Source organism: Anas platyrhynchos, chromosome Z (assembly GCF_047663525.1).
Source record: "Anas platyrhynchos isolate ZD024472 breed Pekin duck chromosome Z, IASCAAS_PekinDuck_T2T, whole genome shotgun sequence".
In the NCBI taxonomy this organism is placed as follows: Eukaryota; Metazoa; Chordata; class Aves; order Anseriformes; family Anatidae; genus Anas; species Anas platyrhynchos.
In genome coordinates, this window is record NC_092621.1 from 24182709 (window position 1) to 24205274 (window position 22566).

General features: G+C 39.9%; 1 protein-coding gene across 1 annotated transcript; it reads left to right on the forward strand.

Moving 5' to 3' along the window:
* The first annotated feature begins 336 nt into the window (after nt 1-336).
* SLC30A5 (solute carrier family 30 member 5) lies at nt 337-19326 on the forward strand. Its single transcript, XM_027446518.3, has 16 exons — nt 337-532; nt 1115-1237; nt 2839-2905; nt 4260-4345; nt 4743-4830; nt 6408-6495; nt 7712-7788; nt 8413-8583; nt 9210-9498; nt 9859-10067; nt 11901-12058; nt 12690-12819; nt 14363-14594; nt 15972-16198; nt 18122-18250; nt 18889-19326. The coding sequence occupies exons 1-16, from the start codon at nt 459-461 to the stop codon at nt 19057-19059; spliced, it is 2319 nt and encodes a 772-aa protein (XP_027302319.2). The 5' UTR covers nt 337-458; the 3' UTR covers nt 19060-19326.
* The last annotated feature ends 3240 nt before the right edge of the window (nt 19327-22566 follow it).

Sequence of the window (22566 nt, forward strand, 5' to 3'; positions counted from 1 at the left end):
GTCCCAGGGGGTGCTGGGCGCACAGGAGGGGCGTGTGGAGGGGCAGCTTTCTGCTCTGCCGCGTGCACTGCCCGAAAAAAACCGAGCTGAGGAGACAAAGAACTCTTCCAGTTTATTTTGCTGATGCTCAATGCCCACTCAATCCGTTACGTTTACATTTAACGGCCACTCCCCCCCACAACCCTCACGCCCCCCTCACACCCAAGATGGCGCCCCCCTCACCCCCCCGTTTCCCGCCTTTCCCCGCCCCTCCCGCCGGGCCGCCATGACCCTCCCCCCCGCCCCTCCCCTTCCCGCCCCTCCCCTTCCCGCCGCGCAGCGCTGACCGCTTCCGGCGGCCGCTGAGGTGCGCGGCGCATGCGCAGAGCGCGGCGGCGGGGTCGCGGAAGCGGGCGGGCGGCCGAGGCTGAGGCACCCCCGCGGCGGGGGAGGCCCGGGCCGGCCCGCAGCGCCCCGCCATGGAGGAGAAGTACAGCGGGCAGGCCTTGGCCGCCGGCGGTGTCCTGGGGCCCGTGGATGTGCCCAGCGCGCGGTAACGGCCGCGCCGGGGGGCGGGAGGGAGGAGGGTGAGGGGAGAGGGCCTTGGGGGGGGAGCAGGGGAGGCAGGGCCTCAACCGTGACGTGTTTTGGGGGGGGTGTGGAGGGAGTTGGGGGGGTGTAGAAAGGGTCGGGAGGGGTGTGGAGGGGGTTAGGGGGGTGTGGAAAGGGTCGGGGTCGGGGAGTGTGTAGAGGGGTGTGGAGGGGGTTGCGGGGGGTGTGGAATGGGTTGGGGGTATAGAGGGGTGTGGAAGGGGCTGGGGGGTTGTGAAATGGGGCCAAGGGGTATGTGGAAGGGGGGTGTGAAGGGGATTGGGTCTGTGTGGAAAGGGTTGGGGGGGTGTAGAGAAGTGTGGAGGAGGTTGGGGGGTGTGTGGAAGGGGTTGAGGGGGCTGGAGGGTGTGGAATAGGGCTGGGGGGGTGTGTGGAGGGGATTGGGATTGTGTAGAAAGGGTCAAGGAGTGTGTGGAGGGGGTTAGGGAGTGTGTGGAAAGGTCTGGGGGGTGTATAGAGAGGTGTGGAGGGGGTTCGGGGTGTTTGGCAGTCCCCAGTGCTGATTTTGTCCTGTCTCCCTCAGGCTGACCCGGTATGTTGTGCTGCTGTGCTTCACGAAGTTCCTGAAAGCTGTGGGGCTCTTCGAGTCCTACGACCTGCTGAAGGTGGTCCACCTCGTGCAGTTCATCTTCGTGGTGAAGCTGGGGTGAGTGTGCCGGGGAGGCGCCTGTTGGCGCAGCACGCTGTGGCTGTGGGGCTCAGGGTCCATGTCAAGATCGCACTGGGCACTGTCTTGTTGTGGAGCGATCAAGGAGAAAAGGATGTCAGGTGGATCAAGGAAATGTGCTGATCACACCAGTGTTTTTCTCTCTTGTCTGCACTCGTAATAACTTCAGAAACTGCAAAAGGCTACTTAAGAGTTGATGATTTATGATGATACTGGGTATAGAAAACTTAGGTGTGTCCAGATTTTCTTAAGAAGTAAAAGATGAGTGCTTTCCTGTACAACTTGTATTCTTGTAGATCTTACAAGCTTCAACTGATGTTTTTCCCTGATTGACAATTAAAGTGTAGAAATTGATAGCAAATATACAGAACCAGCCTTTGATAACATACAGGAATGGTCCTACTTCATGTTCAGCTGATACAATGTGGAAAAGCATTTCTGTAGGTTGGCAGCACTGAAATGTTTGGAACTTCATTTCCTCCCTTTTATTTCAATTTTGTTGACGTTTTTGGGCTTTTTAGTAGTGTGTTCCCAAATAGTGTGGTCTTTTTTTTCCCCGATCACAGTTGAGGAAGCAATGTCTTGTTTTCTGTCATTTCTAACAGGACTTTGTAGTCAGCATTCAGTATGTGAGGAGGTCTTTGGGTGTATGCATTTTGCTAACAGAAGGTACATTATTACTATTGCACCAACATTCTCCTAAACATTTTTCTGAGATCAGTTATTCTGGGTTTTATAAACCAAGGGTAGATTTATTTGAGCATGGTATTGCTAGATTGCCAAGGGAAGTGGTTGTCCCGTTCTGCCCTGCACTGCTGCAGCCTCACCTCAAGTACTGTATGCAGTTCTGGGCACTGCAATAAAAGAAGGTCATAAAACTATTACAGAATGTCCAAAGAAGGGCTGCAAAGGTGGTGAAGGGTCTAGAGAGCAAGATGTATGAGGAGCAGCTGAGGTCCCTGGGTTTGCTCAGCCCCGAGCAGAGCAGGCTGAGGGGAGGCCTCATGGCGGCCTGCAGCTCCCTCACGAGGGGAGCGGAGGGGCAGGCGCTGAGCTCTGCTCTCTGGGGACAGCGACAGCACCCGAGGGAACGGCATGGAGCTGGGACAGGGGAGGGTCAGGCTGGGGGTTAGGGATTGGTTCTGCACCCAGAGGGTGGTCGGGCACTGGGACAGGCTTCCCAGGGCAGTGGGCACAGCACCGAGCCTGACAGAGTTCAGGAAGCATTTAGACAACACTCTCAGATATCTGGTCTGATTTGGGGGTGTCCTTTGTGGAGCCAGGAGATGGACTCAGTGATTCTTGTGGGTCCCTTCCAATTCATGGCATTGAATTGGATTCAGGGCCAATTCAGAACAGGTCATTGACTGTTTCCTGAAGATCTTATATGTAAAACTGACCAGAACCAAACTTATCATCAACTTTTTACTAGTATCTGAAAAATACAACTGAATATTGTGGGCTTTTAGTGAAAAATAGAGGAAGCTCTTTTGTAAACAAAGTGTGATATGAGGAGAGCTGGTTTGAATAAGAAGCTAACTGCTAATTCATTAATAGAGAAAACCTTCTCTTTTTAACAGGTCTGCGTTTTTTATGGTTTTATTTCAAAAACCATTTTCTTCTGGAAAGGTTGTAACCAAGCGTCAGGTGAGTTGACATATGTAATAGTAGTTCACATCTTTGTAGATACTCCTGACAACATGGCTCTTACCAGAAATCACTCAGGAAGAGGAACAAAGGTTCCTCCACTTGGCAGATGTGGTTACAATTTCCAGAAGTATGTAACTGACTTCTTGTCTACTGCACTGTAAAATACAATCAACATTTTTAGCTTTTGTTAGTTCCTGTAGATAGTTTGGCAAAAGATTGGTCTTTGGCTCCATGCACGCATTTGTTTGTATGAGGATTGGATTGTTGAAAAGAGCTCAGTCGGCTCAGCAGACTTTGACAGTCCCAAACAGCAATTTCTGGTCTGCTGGGGTGTCAAAGTGCTCCAGCTGTGCCTGTCTAACCCACCAGAGTGCTTTCTGCAGGCAGTGTTACAATGAGGTCAAGTCTAGCTGCTCTTAAGAACCATGTGGAGTTCCTAACATCCTGAGAAGTAAGAGCAGGGCTCAGACTGCAATCTATTCATTTGTAAGAAATAATTTTTTCTACCAGTCCCATATTCATCTTGTTTGCATGTAGTTGTGTATGCAAAAACTTCATCCATGCTCAGTTACCAGAATATGTACTAACTGGATATAATCTGAAGGATAGCCTCAGAAATGTTCCAAATTTTAACTGCTTTCATGATTAGCCATATGTGGTAGAATTTTAAAGTGAACAGAAATAAATTGCATCTTTGATTCGTGTTCAGAAAATCTTTTTATGGTTTCATTTTTGCTTAAAAGTAAAAAATAAAAATAAATCTTAAAAAATTAATTTTCAAGATGTGATGTTAGTCATAGGGAGTTTGTTTCATTTAATGCATTTCCAAACTGATTTTTTTTAAACTGGCATTTAAAGTTAATAACGTATTGAATGACGGAACTATAAACTTACGTGTTAAACTAAGAATAGTTTAACACATGCATAAATATTCGTAAAGTTAAGGTTTAAGTTTCTGTATCTTAGATGGTTTATCTAGTGCTGTCTATGTTTATCAGATAGGTACCTGTCAACAATGCTAATTTCTAAACGGACTTCAATTTTTTCAGTATATATCTAGAATGCTCCTTTATGCTCTTTTTTTTTTTTTTTTTTTTTTAAGAGTTCTTGTGAGAGCTGTATCATAGAATCTAGTACTGTGGTAGAAAACAAATGTAAAAATTGTCCCTAATACGTTTAAACGGACCTAAGCTGCCTGGCAAAGTAGATAAGAAAAAAATAATTGTACTCTAAATTTTGCAGAACTTGCAGAGTATATGTTTTCCTCTGTATTTCTACAGCTGAAAGAATGTCTATGACGTCTATTTTGAAACTGTCGAGAAAACAATAATGTAATACCTTTCTTTTGCAGTGGATCAAAATTTTTAAGCATGCCATTGTGGGATGCATCATTTCACTCTTGTGGTTTTTTGGCCTTACTCTTTGTGGACCACTCAGGTAAATATATATTAACTGTAAACAAGGTTTTGTCTTTTTAAGTAATTTTTGTTAACTTTTCCATCTTGAGCAAGTTACTACTTTCTTGCATTACTACAAGGAAGTTACAGTTTAAAGTAGTCCACAAATGCGTATTTTTGATCTGTTACTTGTCTTAAGAAGTTCTTTTTTTTCTGATATATTTGGATGTCACTCGTTAGACCTCTTGCAGATGGAGACAAATAGATCTGCAGTTATCCTTTTGAGCTGCTTAAACTTGCTGTTCGAACAGCAGGATAAATCTCTAACCTCGCTGTCACTGAATTTTAGCTGAAATGTTTGCTGTCAAGCTCTTGAAGCAAACTCCTTCAAATGGAGGTGGGACCTGAGTATTTATTTCACTTTTTTTTTTTTATAGGACATTGCTGCTATTTGAACATAGTGATGTGGTTGTGCTATCACTCCTTAGTGTCTTGTTCACAAGCTCAGGTGGAGGACCAGCAAAGGTATTTAAATGCAAGTATTACTTTACCCAAAACAAAGAGTGCTTTAGACCAATTTTCGTAGTAGCTGTGTGGTTTTTTGACCTTAATTTTTGCACGTAGCATTCTTTGTAAATGGATTTGGGGTTCAAACCAACAAAAGGACATACATGTATGCAGTGGTCTTGGCCCTTAGCCACTGACAGCCGCGACACAAATTCCTGCCTAACCTACTTGGTATCTGAAGCTTTTCACATGCTTTATTTTTCTGACTAAAAAGCTGTAACTGCTTTAATTTGTGTATAAGCCTGTATCTGCTGAATTCTTGGCCCTCCCTTTCACTTAATCAGACCTATACATAAGACATCTTTTGTGTCAGTCCCATCACACACAATTTCAAAAGATACTGTGAAATCATGCCTAATCAGCCCTAAATGGAATGAACTGATCACAGCATTTAGAAGTCTTTGGTCACTTTCATTCAAAAACAGTGATAGCTGAAGGAAAATACCTGCTGATGTTGTATGCTTGAGGCTAGAGGACTTGCAGTATAAGAAAAAGTCTGGATTTTGACTCAGGCTTTGAGTTTCAAAATTGCCTTTTAAGTTCTATTGGAGAACCAAAGATGTTCTAAGGTTTTTCTTAGAGTAGCATCAACAGCACAATTATCTTATGATGCTGTATCACACCCACTCACCTCCTCAAGCTGAGATTGTTTAGGGCGTGCAGCATGAAACTGTTCATCAAAATGATAAATTCTTTCTCCAGCCAATCACTCCAATGGTAAGCTTAGAGCTTACCTTTCGAGAGAGAAGTTCTTTGTTAATCTGTATCTTAGTAGATTACACCTAACAGTTAAGCTGCACGTCTAAGATAGCAGAAACATGGGATTGAAAATCCTGTCCTCTGAATGTTTCAGCTTTATGAAGGGAACTGTGGTAAAAGGAAGTCATCCAATTTTCCAAAACAATATTGTGATTGCTGTGTTTAAGTTCAGAGGATGAATTGTAATAATGGCTTTTAGCTGTAGGTCAGTGTTTTGCCAAGATGATGAATACCAAAATTGCAGTATTTTAAGTCAGGGTAAACAAGTAGACTTCTCAGGCAGCAGAGGGAGTTCATAATCACTTCTGTCTCTTCGTCATGAAAGTACCTGCAGAGGTCTGATTTCTTAGAGCCTTCTCACAGGGCTGTAGCCTTTACCTCCCCTAGGACAAAATTCTACAGTTTATCAATTAGATCTTGTTTATAGCTCCTTGATACTACACAGAATATTAAGGCTTAATATAAGGCTTAAGTAGCTGTACATTCTGACAGGCAGAAATACACTGTAAAGAAATTAGCAAACATCTGAAGTTCATAAGATTCAGTGTTCTTGTGTGTTAGAGTGATGATTTACCCTGGGTTATATAACAAATCTGGAAACTGGAATAAATATGAAATTATGTTGTCACAGTCAGCTTTCTGCAGAAATGTTTCTTTCTTCATGCTTTTCTTACTGAACTAAAGTATGCCTACATTGACTGGGTGGTTGGGAGGGAGAATTCCTAGAATTTTTGACATTAATCTTTTACAGCATACTGTAACTGTTTTTCTTCCAGACAAGAGGTGCTGCATTTTTCATCATTGCTGTCATCTGCTTACTACTTTTTGATAATGATGACCTCATGGCTAAAATAGCAGAGCATCGTATCCTTTCTTGCTGTGTGTTAAGAACAAGTGCTTATTTCTACTGGAGCAGGGAGAATAGAATGCTAACTTGAATGCACCAAATTAAATATACTTTTATTTTTCTTGATAGGAATCTGAGCTTACAAGAATATTACAGCATAAGATTTTACTTCACATCTAAATGCTGGTATTTGCAGATGAATGAATGGCACTGCTTGCTTTGCCGATAAAATCTGTGGCTGTGTTTTAAGTTCAGTAGTAGTTAAAGGCTGCCTTGCCCTTTGTACATATCAGACCACTGAGGATTGCTTCCTTGGTCAGCTTTCCTTTTATAGAAATTCTGTACATAGTGGCTGTAGCCTCAGTGTGTGCAGTAAACGATTGGCAGCCTGCTTGGCAGCCCTTCTGTTATATTGAGAAAAATTGTTCTTGTGCTCCAAACCTAGCTTCCAAAGCCACTAAGTATGTGGATTCTTAAGTTTCCAACCAGGTCTCAGCAAAGTGAAGCCTACTGGAAAGAGGTGTTGTATTTAAGGGTGAACAGTAACAACACAGTCATAGGAACAACAGTAAGGTGAAAGTAAACTTTCTTGAGGAAGGGTGAAAACATGGAATTACAGATGCAAGTGGTATATTCAGAAACAGTATTGATTACTCACTTAAAACTCAGTTAATTAAATTCGTTGTCAGAGTGCCTTTTAGTAAGTAGTTTTCCCAAAAGCTATCAGTAGTTGAGTATTTGCTAGATTGTGCTTGTCAATTACTCTTTAGTCTTCTAAATTTTCTAATCAGTGTCTAATTTCTCTTAGTTTTCTAAATTTTAGGTATATATAAACTGAAAAAATACAGATCATGTTTTAGACACATTTTTAAAGATCATAGACACATTTTTATAAATCATTTTTTTAGACACACATTGCCGTTTTAGTGCTTTTAGTAAAAACTGAATTTCAATGCTATTGAGTGTATTTTTCTAAGTCTCATTGACAAGATTAATGTAAACTCTATCTTGACTGATACGCAATATTTGATAGTGAACATGTTCTTGTGTTTTAAACTATTATTAACTATTTTCTATGGAAATATTTTTACCTTTCATGAGTTTTAAGTATCTCCCAAACTTGTAACACTTACTTTGCTTATTTCTGTTTCTGTGGTCTTTCACTACTTCTGCCTGTTCTTTGGTTTGAGAAAAAAAAATCATCTAATGAAATACTTCCTTAATTATGTTTAGCTGAGGGGCATCATGACAGTGCTCTTACCCACGTTCTGTATACAGTCATTGCTTTCCTGGGTGTTGCAGATCACAAGGTAAATTACTTCTTGCATTTTAGTAGGATGATGGGTACTTGAGTTTTGTAGGTAAAAATTTCAGCAGCTCAGAGTTCAGAAAAGCCTGAATCAAAACCAAAAAGTTCAATGCTCCCACTCCAAAGTAGAACTAAACGCGCACTATAGTTTTTGCGTCTTGACAAAGTTTTGGAAATACTAGAAAGAAGCCAAAGTGATATGACCCTTTGAAGTTTATGTATGCTTTTTTTGTTTTATATGCTTCTTTTGTTTTATAATGGAGGATGGGTATTTTAAGAACAATTTTTTATTATTTCTCTTTCTCCTCTATGTTGTTCATTGACAATTTGCTGCTGTTGTATGCCAGTTAATGTTATTGTGAATTTTAAACTTCAAGGTTTGTTTTTTTTAAAAAAAAAAAAAAGTAGGTCGTTGTGGATAATGCAACAGTATAATCGTGTACATTGATTGCTTTATAATTTATGTATTATTGCTATAACTAGACTAACAATCAGAGGAAATATCCCGTCTTTGTTTTCAGTTGATAAGGAAAACATGTTAACCTTTTTCATGTAAATATGACTTTGTTTAGAGTGAGATACTAGACTCACAAGAAATGCTGATGGGATCTCTCTGCCTTTCCAGGGAGGAGTACTGCTCCTGGTACTGGCATTGTGTTGTAAGGTTGGTTTTCACATGGCTTCCCGAAAGCTTTCCGTAGATGTAGGTGGAGCCAAACGCCTTCAAGCTTTGTCTCATCTTGTTTCTGTCCTTCTATTGTGCCCATGGGTCATCGTCCTCTCTCTGACAACAGAGGTAAGATATCAAGGACACACTGGCAAAAATAAATCACTTTTCATAATGCTTCTGTTTGTGAAATGCAATTTAAGTGTGTTTTAAAAGAAAAACTTTAAACTACAAAATTTGCCATCTTTATTCTTCTAGAAAGCTGTGATTGAAGTTGTTCCTCTATATTTTGATGTGCATCTTCGTATGATACCTTAATTTTCTCTTTTATATGATAACATTATTTTCTCTTTCTAGCTTCAAATATATCCTGGATTCTTTTACTGACATTAAACATAGATTAATTACTATAAATACAGATTTTGTTTTATTTTTTCATGAGGAGTATATATTGTAATTGAAAAGACATGTTAATTATGACTTCATGCTTAGACTAGAAGCATAATAGAACAGTGCAAGCACGGCATTGCACATAGCATTGCTTTTAAGCACAGGAAGGTATTTTAAATAGGCTACACAGATGCCTTTGTCTTTCTGTAGCTTGAACGTTGGTTTTATATGATCAGTTGAAAATATTAAAGAACTGATGGATTGATTAAAACACAATGGAAGTAGACTGGATTTAATGCTGTAATGGTGAACATATATAATATTTAATGGTGAACAATCCTGTTTGAAATGTGTTTTCATTGCAGAGTAAAGTAGAGTCTTGGTCTTCTCTCATCATGCCTTTCATAACAGTCATCTTTTTTGTTGTGATCTTGGATTTCTACGTGGAGTCCATATGCTCCGTCAAGATGGAAGCTTCCAAGTGTGCTCGATACGGATCCTTTCTTATTTTCACTAGTGCGCTGCTTTTTGGCAACTTCTGGACACATCCAATAACAGACCAACTTCGAGCTATGAACAAACCACCACACCATGAAAGCACAGAGCACGTTCTTTCTGGAGGAGTGGTAGTGAGTGCTGTCTTCTTTATTTTATGTACGTACTTATATTTCTCTTTTAGTATATCTGTTATCCATGTTTCTTTGAAGCCAGTAAAAAAAATGGCTGTGTGCAAAATGCTTCTGAATGAGCTTTTTATGGATTCCTTTGAATAAAAAGAGCCTGCAACGTTGTCCCTTTAGTATACAAACAAAAAATACAATACCCATTTTTGTTGTGGAAGTGATGATCTGATTCTACGTAACAGTGAAGTGTAACGGTGAACCTTAAGATGAAGTTGGCAATCATTATGCTGCCTTAAAATTTCTAGTAAGCTTTGATTGCTGATAAAACACATTGTTTCTAAGCTTCACAGCTATTTCATTAAAAACAAAAACTTCAATACTTTCTTTGCAGCTGCCAATATCCTGTCATCCCCCTCCAGGAAAGGGCAGAAGGGCACACTTATTGGCTATTCCCCTGAAGGCACTCCTCTGTACAACTTCATGGGTGATGCAATACAGCAAAGTTCTCAGTCATTACCCCGGTTTATTAAAGAGTCACTGAAACAGATCTTAGAAGAGTATGATTCTAGGCAAATCTTCTATTTTCTGTGTCTAAATCTGGTAAGTCTTCTTGTGTTGTGGTTTTTTTTTGTTTTTTTTTTCCTATCTCAGTTGTACAGTATTAAGAGTTACTATTTAAATGCTTCCCATGATTTTTTGTTTTTTGTTTTTCTTCTGATGACCCTAGATACAGTATTTTCATTAGATTGAATCTTAAAATAGAAGAATTTTATGCTAATCTTGTAGAAAGTGGCAGGTTACACTGATCCTTTGTCACAATGGAGCACTGGTTCTATGTGTAACTGTTATACCAGTAACTAAAAACAGGTGTAATAGTAACAACAGTTGGGTCCTGTTCAAGATGGAGGTATCTCAAGGTTACCAGTAGACAAGCTGAAACTATTAAGGCCTTCCTGGCTGGGAATGGCAAAATAGTAAAGAGTGGGATAGAATAATATCATTTTGGACCAAACAGTTTTCATTTCTAGCTTATTTGTCATGAATAGGAAAAGGCCATGAAATAGGCATGAATAATCTGCAGAGATCTCTGTTCATTCCTTGGTTGTTATCCAATAAAATGGGGAAAAGTCTGAAGTATCCATTACAACTTTAAGAAATTCCATTCTGAAATGTAAAAGACAGGAAAGGAAGTCTGTAGGCAGACCAGTTAATAATAGTAAATCATGCGTATGATAGTAAATCATACAAGGAAAATGTTTGTATTAAAAATGTTCCTTTGTGTACCCTTCTCAAAACTAATTCCTAAGATTTAAGCAGTCAACTAATCAGGGAAGAAATTTTTTACACAGCAGGGTTCTAGGATGTAATTGGGAATAGCTTCAGCTGCATTTTTTTAATAAAATGGATTTTTTTGAATTCTTCTCTCTAATTTGGAATATGGAGCAGAATTGATAGCAGTTAATTTAGTCAACTATTGGCGTTTGTAAATGGCTACGTATTTCAGCCACTCTGATGCTGATCCTTGATTCTTTACAGAGTGCTCAAGCTAGCCTAACATGAAGAACAACTACCTTCCTTCAGATATTTATAAGTTGACAGGTTGTATACCTTATATGTATATAAATACACACACATATATAAAATGAAACGGGTGTTCATAGGAGGTTTGGATTCAGATCCCAGAATCCCAGAATGGTTGAGGTTGGCAGGGCCCTCTGAAGGCCAGCTGGTCCAACCTCCCTCCTCAAGCAGGGGCACCCAGAGCAGGTTGCGCAAGACCACATCACAGGTGGCTTTTAAAGATCCAAGAGGGGAGACTCTACAACATCTCTGGCCAACCAGTGCCAGTGCTCCATCACCTGCACAGTTAAAAAGTGTTCCCTTATAATTAGACAGAGTGATGGGACTTCTTTTTCTACTTCAATTGAACTTTTTTATTTTTCAGTGATTTACAACGACTTTTGAAAAATGAGTCCATAAGTGGCTGACTTGAAGCTACTTTGAAACTGCAATAATTACACCCATCCTGAGTACTCGTTTGTGTAGACACTTAATAGGAAATGTGTATAAACAGCATTGCTTTCTATGTTCATGATAGATCACATCAAAGTAGTTACACTGTTTTGAGACAGTGCTTAAAATTTTGTCTGTACCATATTAGTTTCAAATTCTAAATGAAAACATAGATGTCCTTATTTACTCATGTATCTAAGGCTTTAAGGGAGGGTTGGTGCAAGAGTACCCCTTCATAGACTTGGAATATATCACCTGTTTTTCTTTGATTGGAGGAGAAAGAAAATGTTCTGGAAATATTTAGAATGGTACCTTTTGAAAACTATCAGACATACTATGAAAAGAATTTCTGGCTGGCTGCCAAGACGTTAAATTACAATTTAATCTTCACGGAAAAATTCAAACTTTTCTTCATTTTAGGCTTTCACTTTTGTGGAGCTTTTTTATGGAGTATGGACCAATAGCCTTGGTCTTATATCTGATGGATTTCACATGCTTTTTGATTGCTCTGCACTAGTGATGGGGCTTTTTGCAGCACTGATGACGAGGTGGAAAGCAACCCGTATATTTTCCTACGGGTATGTATATTAACTTCTTTAATGACTACATGAAAATTATCCTACTTGCTCATTTTCAAAATGTCCTACTATAACAGTATGTTTAGGATGTTTTTAATTGTGTGTGCTTCTCTGTTTTTGTTTTTTGCTATCTGTCATTTCTATTCTCCTGGTCATGAAATTCCACTCCTATCCCAGCCTAAAAGTGCATGAAATTTCTTTAGTGTTAATCTCTACAAATAAATCTTTATCACTGTGAATAATATTTAGTAATTGTATCATTGTATTTATGTATGTATTTTATAACAAAAATATGTTGAAAGTTGATGTTCATATGGGGATTTCACTTCCAATGACATAAGTAAAAATTGTGCCTAGCCATTTAGCAGCTTGGATTCCTATGTTTGTGGCATATATTACAAAAAAAATTGTGTTATTAAAATTGTGCTATTGATACATGGACAGTTGTGAACTATTGGTCAGAAATAAATAGCTAAGCTAAAATCAGCTAAGGCTTGATTTTGTGGCATTGAGAGGAAAAAAAAACAAACCTCAGTTGTATTAGACATTTTACAACTTCATTTGTTATTACTTTGAAATTTGTTCAGGATACTCGTTCTTTGCTCTCAAAAGTACTTACGTTGGCTTTCAGATATGGACGTGTAGAAATTCTCTCTGGTTTTATTAATGGCCTCTTCCTGATGGTAATTGCTTTCTTTGTCTTCATGGAATCGGTGGCCAGACTGGTAGATCCGCCAGACATAGACACAAATATGCTAACTGTAAGTTGTGTCATTACATTTGAATGCTGTTTTGCAGTTGATGGTCCATTTATGCTCATGTTTAATATTAAAGTAAAAAAAGGGACTAAAGTTGTATTCTCAAGATCTAAATTATGACTCGACACTTAAATGCATAATTTCAATTTTAAAATTCAGAGCACATCTAAATTTAAAATATGGAGATATATAGGAGTGAATATAATTTAATTATAAAAGTTAAATTGATTTTTAAGAGTTTTTACAGCCATAATCTTTATAGGTGGTTGTCTTTCTGTGACTAAAGATACTAAAGAAATAATCTATACAAGACTAAATTTGGTTCTACTGCTTATGTAAAACAATGTCAGTTATTACAAAAAAAAAAAAAGTTTTTCTTTAAGAAAACTCAAAAATCATCAGAATTCATAATGTGTTGCTGTTGGAATCGATTCATATGTTGGAATAAGCAATCATGAAGCTGTTGAGTAACTAAGTTAACTAACAGCATCTGTGTTTCACTGCTTTCCAAAGCCTCTTCAAGGTCTCCTCATTTAGGTTTTCTTTCAAAATGTGATAGTATATTTTTCTTGAAATTAAATGTTTAGATCATGGAATATCGTGAGTCCAAGCCTTCATTTATCAAATTTGTAGTTATTGACTTTGTTTTCTGTATGACACACATGTGAATTCACGTGTATGTCATACCAGAAAAGAAGATGCGTTTTCACAATGTGTGTGTGAATTTTACCTACATAAAAATTGTGAATTTTTTTTTTGTAGGTAAAATTAGAGGCATACATTACTAGAGTCAGGGCCTGATTTTTATTTTTATTTTTGTCTTTCTGATCTTCAGTGTTTGTCCCACTTTCACTACCAATTTTTCTGCTTGGAGGTGGGGAGGGTGTTACCCTCTGTACATTAGTCCTATTTGCATAGCCAAGGAGAGATCTGGTAGCCCCCAAGCAGGACTTACTTAGCTCCTGTATTAGGTGGAATTACAGTATTATTACAGTATTTTTTTCAAGAGAAGTATAGAAAAATATGCAGACAGATAAAAAGCACAACTCAAACAGTAATGCAGTAATTGTATTAACTACTACTTCAGTTAACTGCAACTTTAGGTGACTGTACATGTCCTAAATATTCTTAGACTTTTTTTTTTTTTGCCAATGAATGACAGCAGAGCAAAGCTTGTAGCCAAGTCACATTCTCTTTTTGAAAGTAAATGAATCCAACCCCTTCTTTGTCATGATTTTTGGATGTTAGGCTTTGCATTTTGGTGGTAGTTGGTGGGTGGGATTTTGGGGAGGTGTAGGAGGAATTGTATTTTTTTTTTTTTTTTTAAGAGGAAAATATAATTCCTTGGAAACCAGCTGTATGCTTGTATGCTGACATCTTGCTAATGAGGAGCCCACACTGGAATAATCCTTCTGTTGATGTTAATGCTTCCAGGTTTTTCTTAGTTTAGGTGTACAGTGTTTCTGATTACCATGTTCTAGGGAAAAAAAAAAAATGAACACCTAGCAAGATGTAGTGATGTTAAAGGCTTCTCTCCCTCTCACAGCCAGTCTCTGTCGGAGGGCTGATCGTAAACCTTGTTGGTATCTGTGCCTTTAGCCACGCGCACTCCCACGGGGCTTCTCGCGGAGGCTGTCATTCACACGACCACAGCCATTCTCACCACGGGCATGGCCATGGCCACAGCCACGGGCACGGCCATTCCCACAGCGACCACAGCCACAGCCATGGACATTCCCACGGGTCTTCTGGAGGAGGCATGAACACCAACATGAGAGGCAAGTACGGATTGTTAAACCATAAGTGACGTAGGTGTTCTCCAGCAGAATTTATAGATTTACATAATCAAACCCAGTACTGCGTACCATTCCTAAAATATTCCTCCAGAAGTGATCTGGCAATCAATTAATGTTGTATACATTAGTTTCTCAAAGTGTTTTTTCATAAGTGAGTTTGACTTGAAGAAACATAGCTTGAATCGTTTCTTCACACAGCTCTCTCAGATGTGGGTAATACCCAGGGACCAATAAAAAGCATTAATCTACAGTCTTAATAACTAGTCATCATAAACATTACTGGAAAAAAAATGAAGTTATTATTTCAGAGTTCCATCTCAAAATGCAAATAGAAGGTCTCTGTCTATAAAGTTACTGCCATACTTCAATGTGTCATGTTACAGTTGATTGTAAATCACTGGGGGGGAGGGATAAAGAAGCAGGAAGAGTTAATGCAAACCTGGAATCTGGGATGTAAAGCAGTATGCTTCTATTTGGGTTTAAGAAGATAAAGTGGTAAAGATGAAATTTTGTTTTCCAAATCTAAAACTAGAAGCTGATGACACCAGTATATTTAAAATTGCAGAATAGCTACTGCTTAGAATCTTCTTTCTTTCTAGTGAGAAGGTAGTTCTATAGCAACTGTTTCACTTACAAAAATCTGTAAAGGAATGGGCTTTTGTGTAAACTTGTTGGAGCACCAGCGTTTTAGCTAAGAGACTGATGTTTCATTGGTTATTTTACAGCAGTCATAGTTCAGTTGACTCCTCCATTGACAGATATTTTTGTGAAGTCTGCCTATACGCATTCTTCCAAATCCTTGTAGTTAATAAGTGCTAGTTTTACAAATGTATAAAAATTATGTTTTCTATACCTTTTGAGTGTACACTGGAAATAATGCCCATGATTAATTATTCTTATAGTCTGTAGGTAGACCATATTCTTATAAAATCTGAACAGTTAGCCTACAATAAACAATTCATAACTATCAATAGTAGCACGCCGGTGCATTTCCAGTGATCTTTTTTCTTCTGTTGAGGAGTAGTGTGCACTGATTCTTCTGGAGGGAGTAAAATGATGATGCTGTATAGTAATAATCCTGCTAACAATATAAAGCTGCATTTTACATTTTGTTTAATTTGTAAAAATCTGCCTGGATTATTGTACTGTAGAGTGAAAATGCGGTGTTTTTTTACCATTGATTTGTGATTAGGAAAACTAAATATTTTGTTTCATTTTGTAGTAGTTTAGGCAAATAGTTACCTTTTCCTACCTTAAGGGATAGTACTACAATAAAACCCACTGTGTTACCACTAATGAGCATATATGTACATTTTAAGCACAAGTGTTCAACTTAATCATTCAGTGTTTTGTTTTCAGGTGTGTTTCTGCATGTGTTAGCAGACACTCTTGGCAGTGTTGGTGTTATCGTATCCACAATATTTATTCAACAATTTGGATGGCTGATAGCTGATCCTCTCTGCTCTCTTTTTATTGCTACATTGATTTTTCTCAGTGTTATCCCACTGTTGAAAGATGCCTGTCAAGTGCTTTTGTTGAGGATACCTCCGGAACAGGAGAAAGATCTGCATGCTGCTTTAGAAAAGGTCAGAACTAAAATTCAAAATGCTTTCATATACAAACATGTGAAGCTGTGTCTGCCCTTAATAATCACTAAACTCAAGCAGTTCAGCTTGAGAGCTTCTATTGTCCAAGACAACTTTATGTCTCAAATTGTTTTAAATCTACTTGGCAGAGATGTGACAGGAATAGGAGTTCTACTGAATAAAGATGTTTTGTAACCAAAAAAAAAATATCAAAATGGGTTTTATTCAATGGCACCATATATTGTTTTTTGCTTTTATGGGTAGCATATGATTTGAGATAAGTATGGTAGCAGTGTAAGAAAGGTACTTAAAGCTAAGAAAGTAAAAGCAATTCCCAAAAGGTGAGAGCTGATGTGTACAATTCAGGTTATAGGATTTTATCTTGAGCCTGTGATAGGTTTTCTTAATTGTTTCATACCACGAAGGACATGCTGGTTCAGAGTAGGTAAGATGGGAAAAGTAATGCTGTTTTTGCTAATTAACTTCCTCACTCTAATGCACTCTCCTCCTGCCTGCCGTGCTAAGGCAGTACTTAGTCTTCACTGCTGGCTCAGTATCTGCCCAAAATCGCACTGTAGATTTCAGTGCGGAGGGCTCCTTGGTGTCAGAGAACTACTTATGGACTTCTGAGGATGCCATCAGCTAGAGGTGGAACAGAAGTCTATCCTCGTGTTGCTTTGTTTGTCAATACAGGGGGAGATGCGTTCTTGTCTGTGTGAAAAATGAAAGAATGTGGAAATTGGTCAGGAAAGGCTTGTGTCACGAAAGGATAGTGAGGTGCAGGTTGGAGTGTTATCTTTTGAGTAGAGAAGACAAACTAGTTTTGTGAGACTGAGTAAAGACATACTTTTTGAAAACAGTTGAAGAGCAAGTAATTAAATAGCAGGAAAAACATTTAAAAATTGCATTCATATCAGCTGATACAGTTGTTGTGGGTTGGCTGCAGCCAGGTATCCACACAGCTACTTGCTTGCATTCCCCTACAACCAGTGCGACCCTTAGTGGGTCAGGGGAGAGAAAAGGAATAACAAAACCAAGCAAACTCATGAATCGATATAAAGGAAGTTTTACAGGTGCAGGAAAGGGTAGTGATGGGGAGGAAAGCAAGGGACGTGAAGGAAATCACTCATCTCTTCCCACAAGCAGGCTGATCCCCAGGCAGTCTAAGCAGTGGCCACCTTGAAAGCTGATAACGTCCTTCTCCCTCTGTTTGAGTCCTTCTTCCCCTGTATGAGCTATTATTCCTGAGCACGATGTTATAATATATAGAACACCCTTCGGCCAGCTGTCCCTGCTGTGTCTGCTTCCAGTTTCTGGCCTCGCCCCAGCCGATTTGCTGGACTAGGGGCAAAGTGGTGAAATCAGAGAGAGCCTCAACAATGTGCAAGCACTGCTTACCAAGAGTGGAAACACCAGTGTGTTATCGACACCATCTTGGCCACAGATCCAAAATAAAGCATTGTGCAGGTCTCTATGAAGAAAATTAATTCTTTCTCAGCCAGACCCAGTGCAAAGATCAATTTCAAAAAATGAGGAATTATGGAAGTATGTTTCCAAGCAACGTACAGCTATGATATCCTGGATACTGTGGTAACAGATGCCCTAGATATGCTGAAAAGGCCAGGCCAAAGTTGGTCTGTCTGTTGACGTTATTGTGACCTGAACAGTTTTTTTTTTCTCATCCAATTAAGCATTGTACTCTGCAGGGTTTTCCTTTAGTTTGACTTCTAACTTCTTGACAGTAGCAAGGTGGCCTTTAAGTGCTACATTATTTCTGTGTGTGACTTAGGTGGAAAGCTGCTCTGCCATAAAGCTTTGTTTCTGGCTGAAATACTTGCTATCAATATGCATGTACATGCACAAGTTTAAAAAGTGTTCTTAAAATTAATTGTTGCTAATGTAATTTATTTTTTTTTTTTACAGATTCAAAAAATAGATGGGGTCATATCCTACAGAGATCCTCATTTTTGGTGTCACTCTGCAAGTGTTGTGGCAGGTACAATACATGTGCAAGTGGTCTCAGATGTGATGGAACAACGAATTGTACAGCAGGTAAGGTGCAAGGTTTCTAGACCCTATTCTCTTAATTTTTTACTCTGTATCCTTATTTCAGTCATAGAGTAAAGTCTGAAGCTGCAGTTTTTGTTCATTTTTGTAAACTATTGTTTACAAAAATTACTATGTTAACATTTCAGAGATGATCTCTAATGGTTGGCCTGCCAGCTTGGAATTATTCGGTTGGCCTAAAAGGGTCACCTGCTAAAACTTCTAAACAAAACAAAAAAGAGGAAAATAAAGAGAAAAAACATTGTGAAATTATATCTACTGTGAGAAGAGAAGGAGGACGTTAGGCTAGTTTCATGTTTCAAAACAGGCACTTAGTGAGAACTAGGGGGTTGTGAATGCTAATCATGGGTTTGTTGCTTGCTTACTAATTTTTTCAGCCTTGTTTTTGTCTTAAATATCTTCAAAAGGAGTTTATTTCCTTATGCAAGGCACTGAGAATTACCCATTATGCAGAAATCACAAAGCTGTGCTCTATGAAGCAGGCTTCACTTTTCTGGGAAATTTAAATTCTTTATGATAATATATTTTTAATATGCAATATTTCATATTGAGAATATTGGAAAGTATTGTTAGATGCATATGAAGTGTTGTAATACTAATGTTAGCCATGATGTTTTATTCAGGTTACAGCAATTCTGAAAGATGCTGGGGTAAACAATCTAACTGTCCAAGTAGAGAAGGAAGCTTATTTTCAGCATATGTCTGGCCTCAGTACAGGATTTCAAGACGTCCTTGCAATGACTCAACAATTGGAATCTATGAAATACTACAAAGATGGTACTTACATCATGTGACAAAAAGTTGTGTTATTCAAACGGTAAATGGTGAAGCTGCAGGATTCCATATCTGTATTATTTTTGTCAGGAGATCTTGCACATACCTGTACAGAAACAAATGTACTATACATTTGATTTTTTTAAAGCATTGTATCTTTATTAAGATCGGATCAAGATGCTTTTATAAAGGAAATTAGGACTAGAATATTTGCTGTATATGTGAGAATAATGGAAATCTTATATACTGTACATGATGTTAATAAAACAGGAATCTTGGCACTTGTGGATGAGCATGGATATATTCTGTACTTTCTCTTAAGTATGGTACATCATGACTGTAAATTTGTTAGCAGGGGAAATGGAAATAGTTTACATTGGAATATAAACAAAATCAGCTTAAAAATATTTTTCTTCCAAAAACAGTTGGAAGACTGAATAAAAAATATTCACGTATTTATTATGGGGGATAAAAAACTAAGCTGAACACAAAGTCAAGTTTTTGCAGAGTTCTTTAGGAAATAAATACACAGTTTTTATGTTTTGTCTCTTCTTTTAACACTGATTTCTAAACTTAATTTCACTGAGTCAGAGCAAGTAGTTGTTACCATTTTAAATTTGTATCAAATTATTTTTTTAAGAAGAGAAATCCACTTTTGCATCTTTTCTCATTAACAGTTTAACTGAGATGGAAACATACTTTTTAAAAGCCTGTAATAGCGTGTCATTGTAGCCCCCACCTTGAGCTGTCAGTGCAGGAGCTGCTTTCAGGTAGGGACTTTGAGGATGTGCTTGTATTTATTTGGGAAAGGTTGATTTATTTTGCTGGGGAGGGGGCATCTGCACTGCCTGCACTGTTTTGGGTGTGTGAGGCCTCTGGATCTCAGCTTTGTCTGTTCACAGCAGTCCTATGTTACACGGTGATTAAATGTAGCTGAGCTAATTACAGGAGGGGATTTGCCTCCCTGGACCACTGCCCCAAGGTGATGATTTGAGGCTGTTTCTCTGCGGCACCTCCCAGGCCTGCCGGTCCACATTCCCTCTGCTCTGCCGGGCACTCCTCCACCCCACACTGTCCTGCAGGACATCAGCAACCGTGTCGCCAAGCCCCCGCTGCCAGCCACCCCCAAAAAGCCACTGACAGCTTGTGGCAGGCTGCTGGGCATCACCAGGAGAGCCGCCACCACCCAGCCCGGGCCAAAGCCAGCAATCAGGAAGAGGCTGCTGAGGGCAGCCCCCAAGAAGAGTGCACCACCGACACCATTGCCGGAGCCCTGAGCTCAAGCAGCGGCCGTGAGCCACTGGGCTTGCCCCCATGCCCTCTGATCTGCCACCCCCCCTTCTCCTTGCAGCAGGAGCCCACAGCCTCATCTTCCACAGAGGGACTGGCATGTATCAGCATGAAGAACATGCTGTGCGAGGCAACTTCTAATGCGTTGCTTGAAGTGGAAGATGATGCAGAAGATAGTAGCAACCCAGAGTTATGCAGCAAGTATGTGAAGGACATCTGTAAGTACCTGAAAGAACTTGAGGTTGGTAGTAGTACTAATAGTAGTTCCAGCTACAGGGACAACCTGCTGACGCAGGGAATCTGCCTGTCATCATAGAGGAAGCTTGGGGATGGCACTCATTTTCGCCTGTGGATTTTCAGGATGCACTTACAAGTGATTCCTCAACTGAAAATGCTAGAGTTGTGACTAGATATAATAATCAGATATATAAGGTACAATATAAGGTACGATCATAGAATCACAGAATATCCCAAGTTGGAAAGGACCCATAAGGATCAAGTCCAACTCTTGGCACCGCACAGGTCTGCCCAAAAGTTTAGACCATGTGACTAAGTGCACAGTCCAATCGCACCGACTAGCGATGCCGTGCTTGATGCACTCCAAGGTAAGGTTGGCCCTCCTGGCTGCCAGGGCACACTGCTGGCTCATATTCAGCTTGCTGTCAACCACAACCCCCAGATCCCTCTCTGCAGGGCTGCTCTCCAGAATCTCATCGCCCAGTCTGTACGTATAGCCAGGGTTGCCCTGTCCCAGGTTCAGGTCCTGGCACTTGCCTTTGTTAAACTTCATATATAAGACACAATGTAGGATACAATAAAGCTGAAGACATGTATATAACATTCCAAATTCACAAAATCGAGGTGACAGCTCTGCAAGCCCTGGACTTTCATCTGGGTTGTCCTCTCTCTATACCCTTCTTAAGAAGAGCTTTGAAGATTGCAGAGGTAAAGCTGAAAACAAGTGTTCTTTAAGCAGTACCTGGAAGTTGTAATACTTAACTGTGGAAGCTTGTTATAATGGCTCAAAACTTCCATATGAGCCCAGACAGTATTGCAGCTGTTTGCCTGCTTTTAGTCACTTGAGTCTAGTTAACCAAAGTTAAAATGGTTGATATTGCAGGTGGTCACTAGACTGCTATTAAAAGCATATGAGCAGCCTAATACAACTCAGAACTGCTCTGTGATTAAGCCATTTGAATTTCAAGCCTACAGCTTGAAAAATGTTTAAGAAAGTATTCTGGTTGACTAAAAGGCAACTGAACAATGCAGGTGAGTGTGGAACAACACTTCTGTCCAAGTACATGCTGGAGCTATCTGTTCTGGACTATGCCATCGTCAGTGTCCTTCCATCCAGGATGGCAGCTGCTGCTTCCTGCTTGGCTCTGAAACTTCCCAGTGGAAGCCAGTCGGTAAGTCACGCTGCACCTGCAAGCACGGACTTGGATGCACAAGTTTAAAAGGCCACCCCAGGACAAGTGCATGCAGGCCTTTTGCATCGCTTGGGGGCCAGAAGTAGGGTGGTGACTGTTAGCTCTCCCCCATTACCAAGGAGGCCAAATGTTCAAGCCCAACATTTTCTAGTAGGCTTGTCTAATAACTTCCTTCCCCTTCAGACAACAACTCTGCAGTACCACATGTCCTACAGTGACAGTGAGCTCATCCCAGTCATGCCACACTTGGCAAAGAACCTAATTCTAATGAGCCAGGGCTCTATGGGGCATGTGGCAAGAGCTTGTTGGGAATGGTGGAGAGTGAGCTTGGCTAAGTGTCAGCGCATGGTGCTCTGGGGCTGTGTTGGCTGTGACCTGAGCCATCAGGCTTGTATCAGCCCTGCTTACTGCAGCTGAAAATCTGCCCCAGGGTGGTGTGATATGGCACAAACTGACCAAAATGGGAAAAACCTGGGTCTGGCTGCTAGAATTGGCTTAGCCTAACCCTCCCCTCCCCCCCCCCCAAGCCTCAGATGGGCTGGAATAATGAAATACTGTGGGTAAACTTTGTGTCTTCGTGTGGGTAAACCCCCTTGTGTCTATCATAGAAGACTGAGCCAAACCCGTGGTTGCATTCCTATAACCCCGTGAAAATTCAAAAAAAAAAATAAAAAAATGTCAGAGCTGTGTCTATATAAACCCTTAGTTTTTAGTTGCGTGCTTCGTCCTTTAACAAACACGGTTTTATCTTCCCTGCCACCCTGCCTCACGCCTCGAGTTTGGCCCTGCCCCTACCTCCCCTCAGAG

What these genes read in the sequence shown, in the direction of transcription:
- SLC30A5 (XM_027446518.3), top strand. Translation starts at nt 459, where the DNA reads ATGGAGGAGAAGTACAGCGGGCAGGCCTTGGCCGCCGGCGGTGTCCTG. An exon ending in TAGACACAAATATGCTAACT is followed by an intron (nt 12,820 to 14,362) that starts GTAAGTTGTGTC and finishes TCCCTCTCACAG; the next exon opens with CCAGTCTCTGTCGGAGGGCT. An exon ending in TGCATGCTGCTTTAGAAAAG is followed by an intron (nt 16,199 to 18,121) that starts GTCAGAACTAAA and finishes TTTTTTTTACAG; the next exon opens with ATTCAAAAAATAGATGGGGT.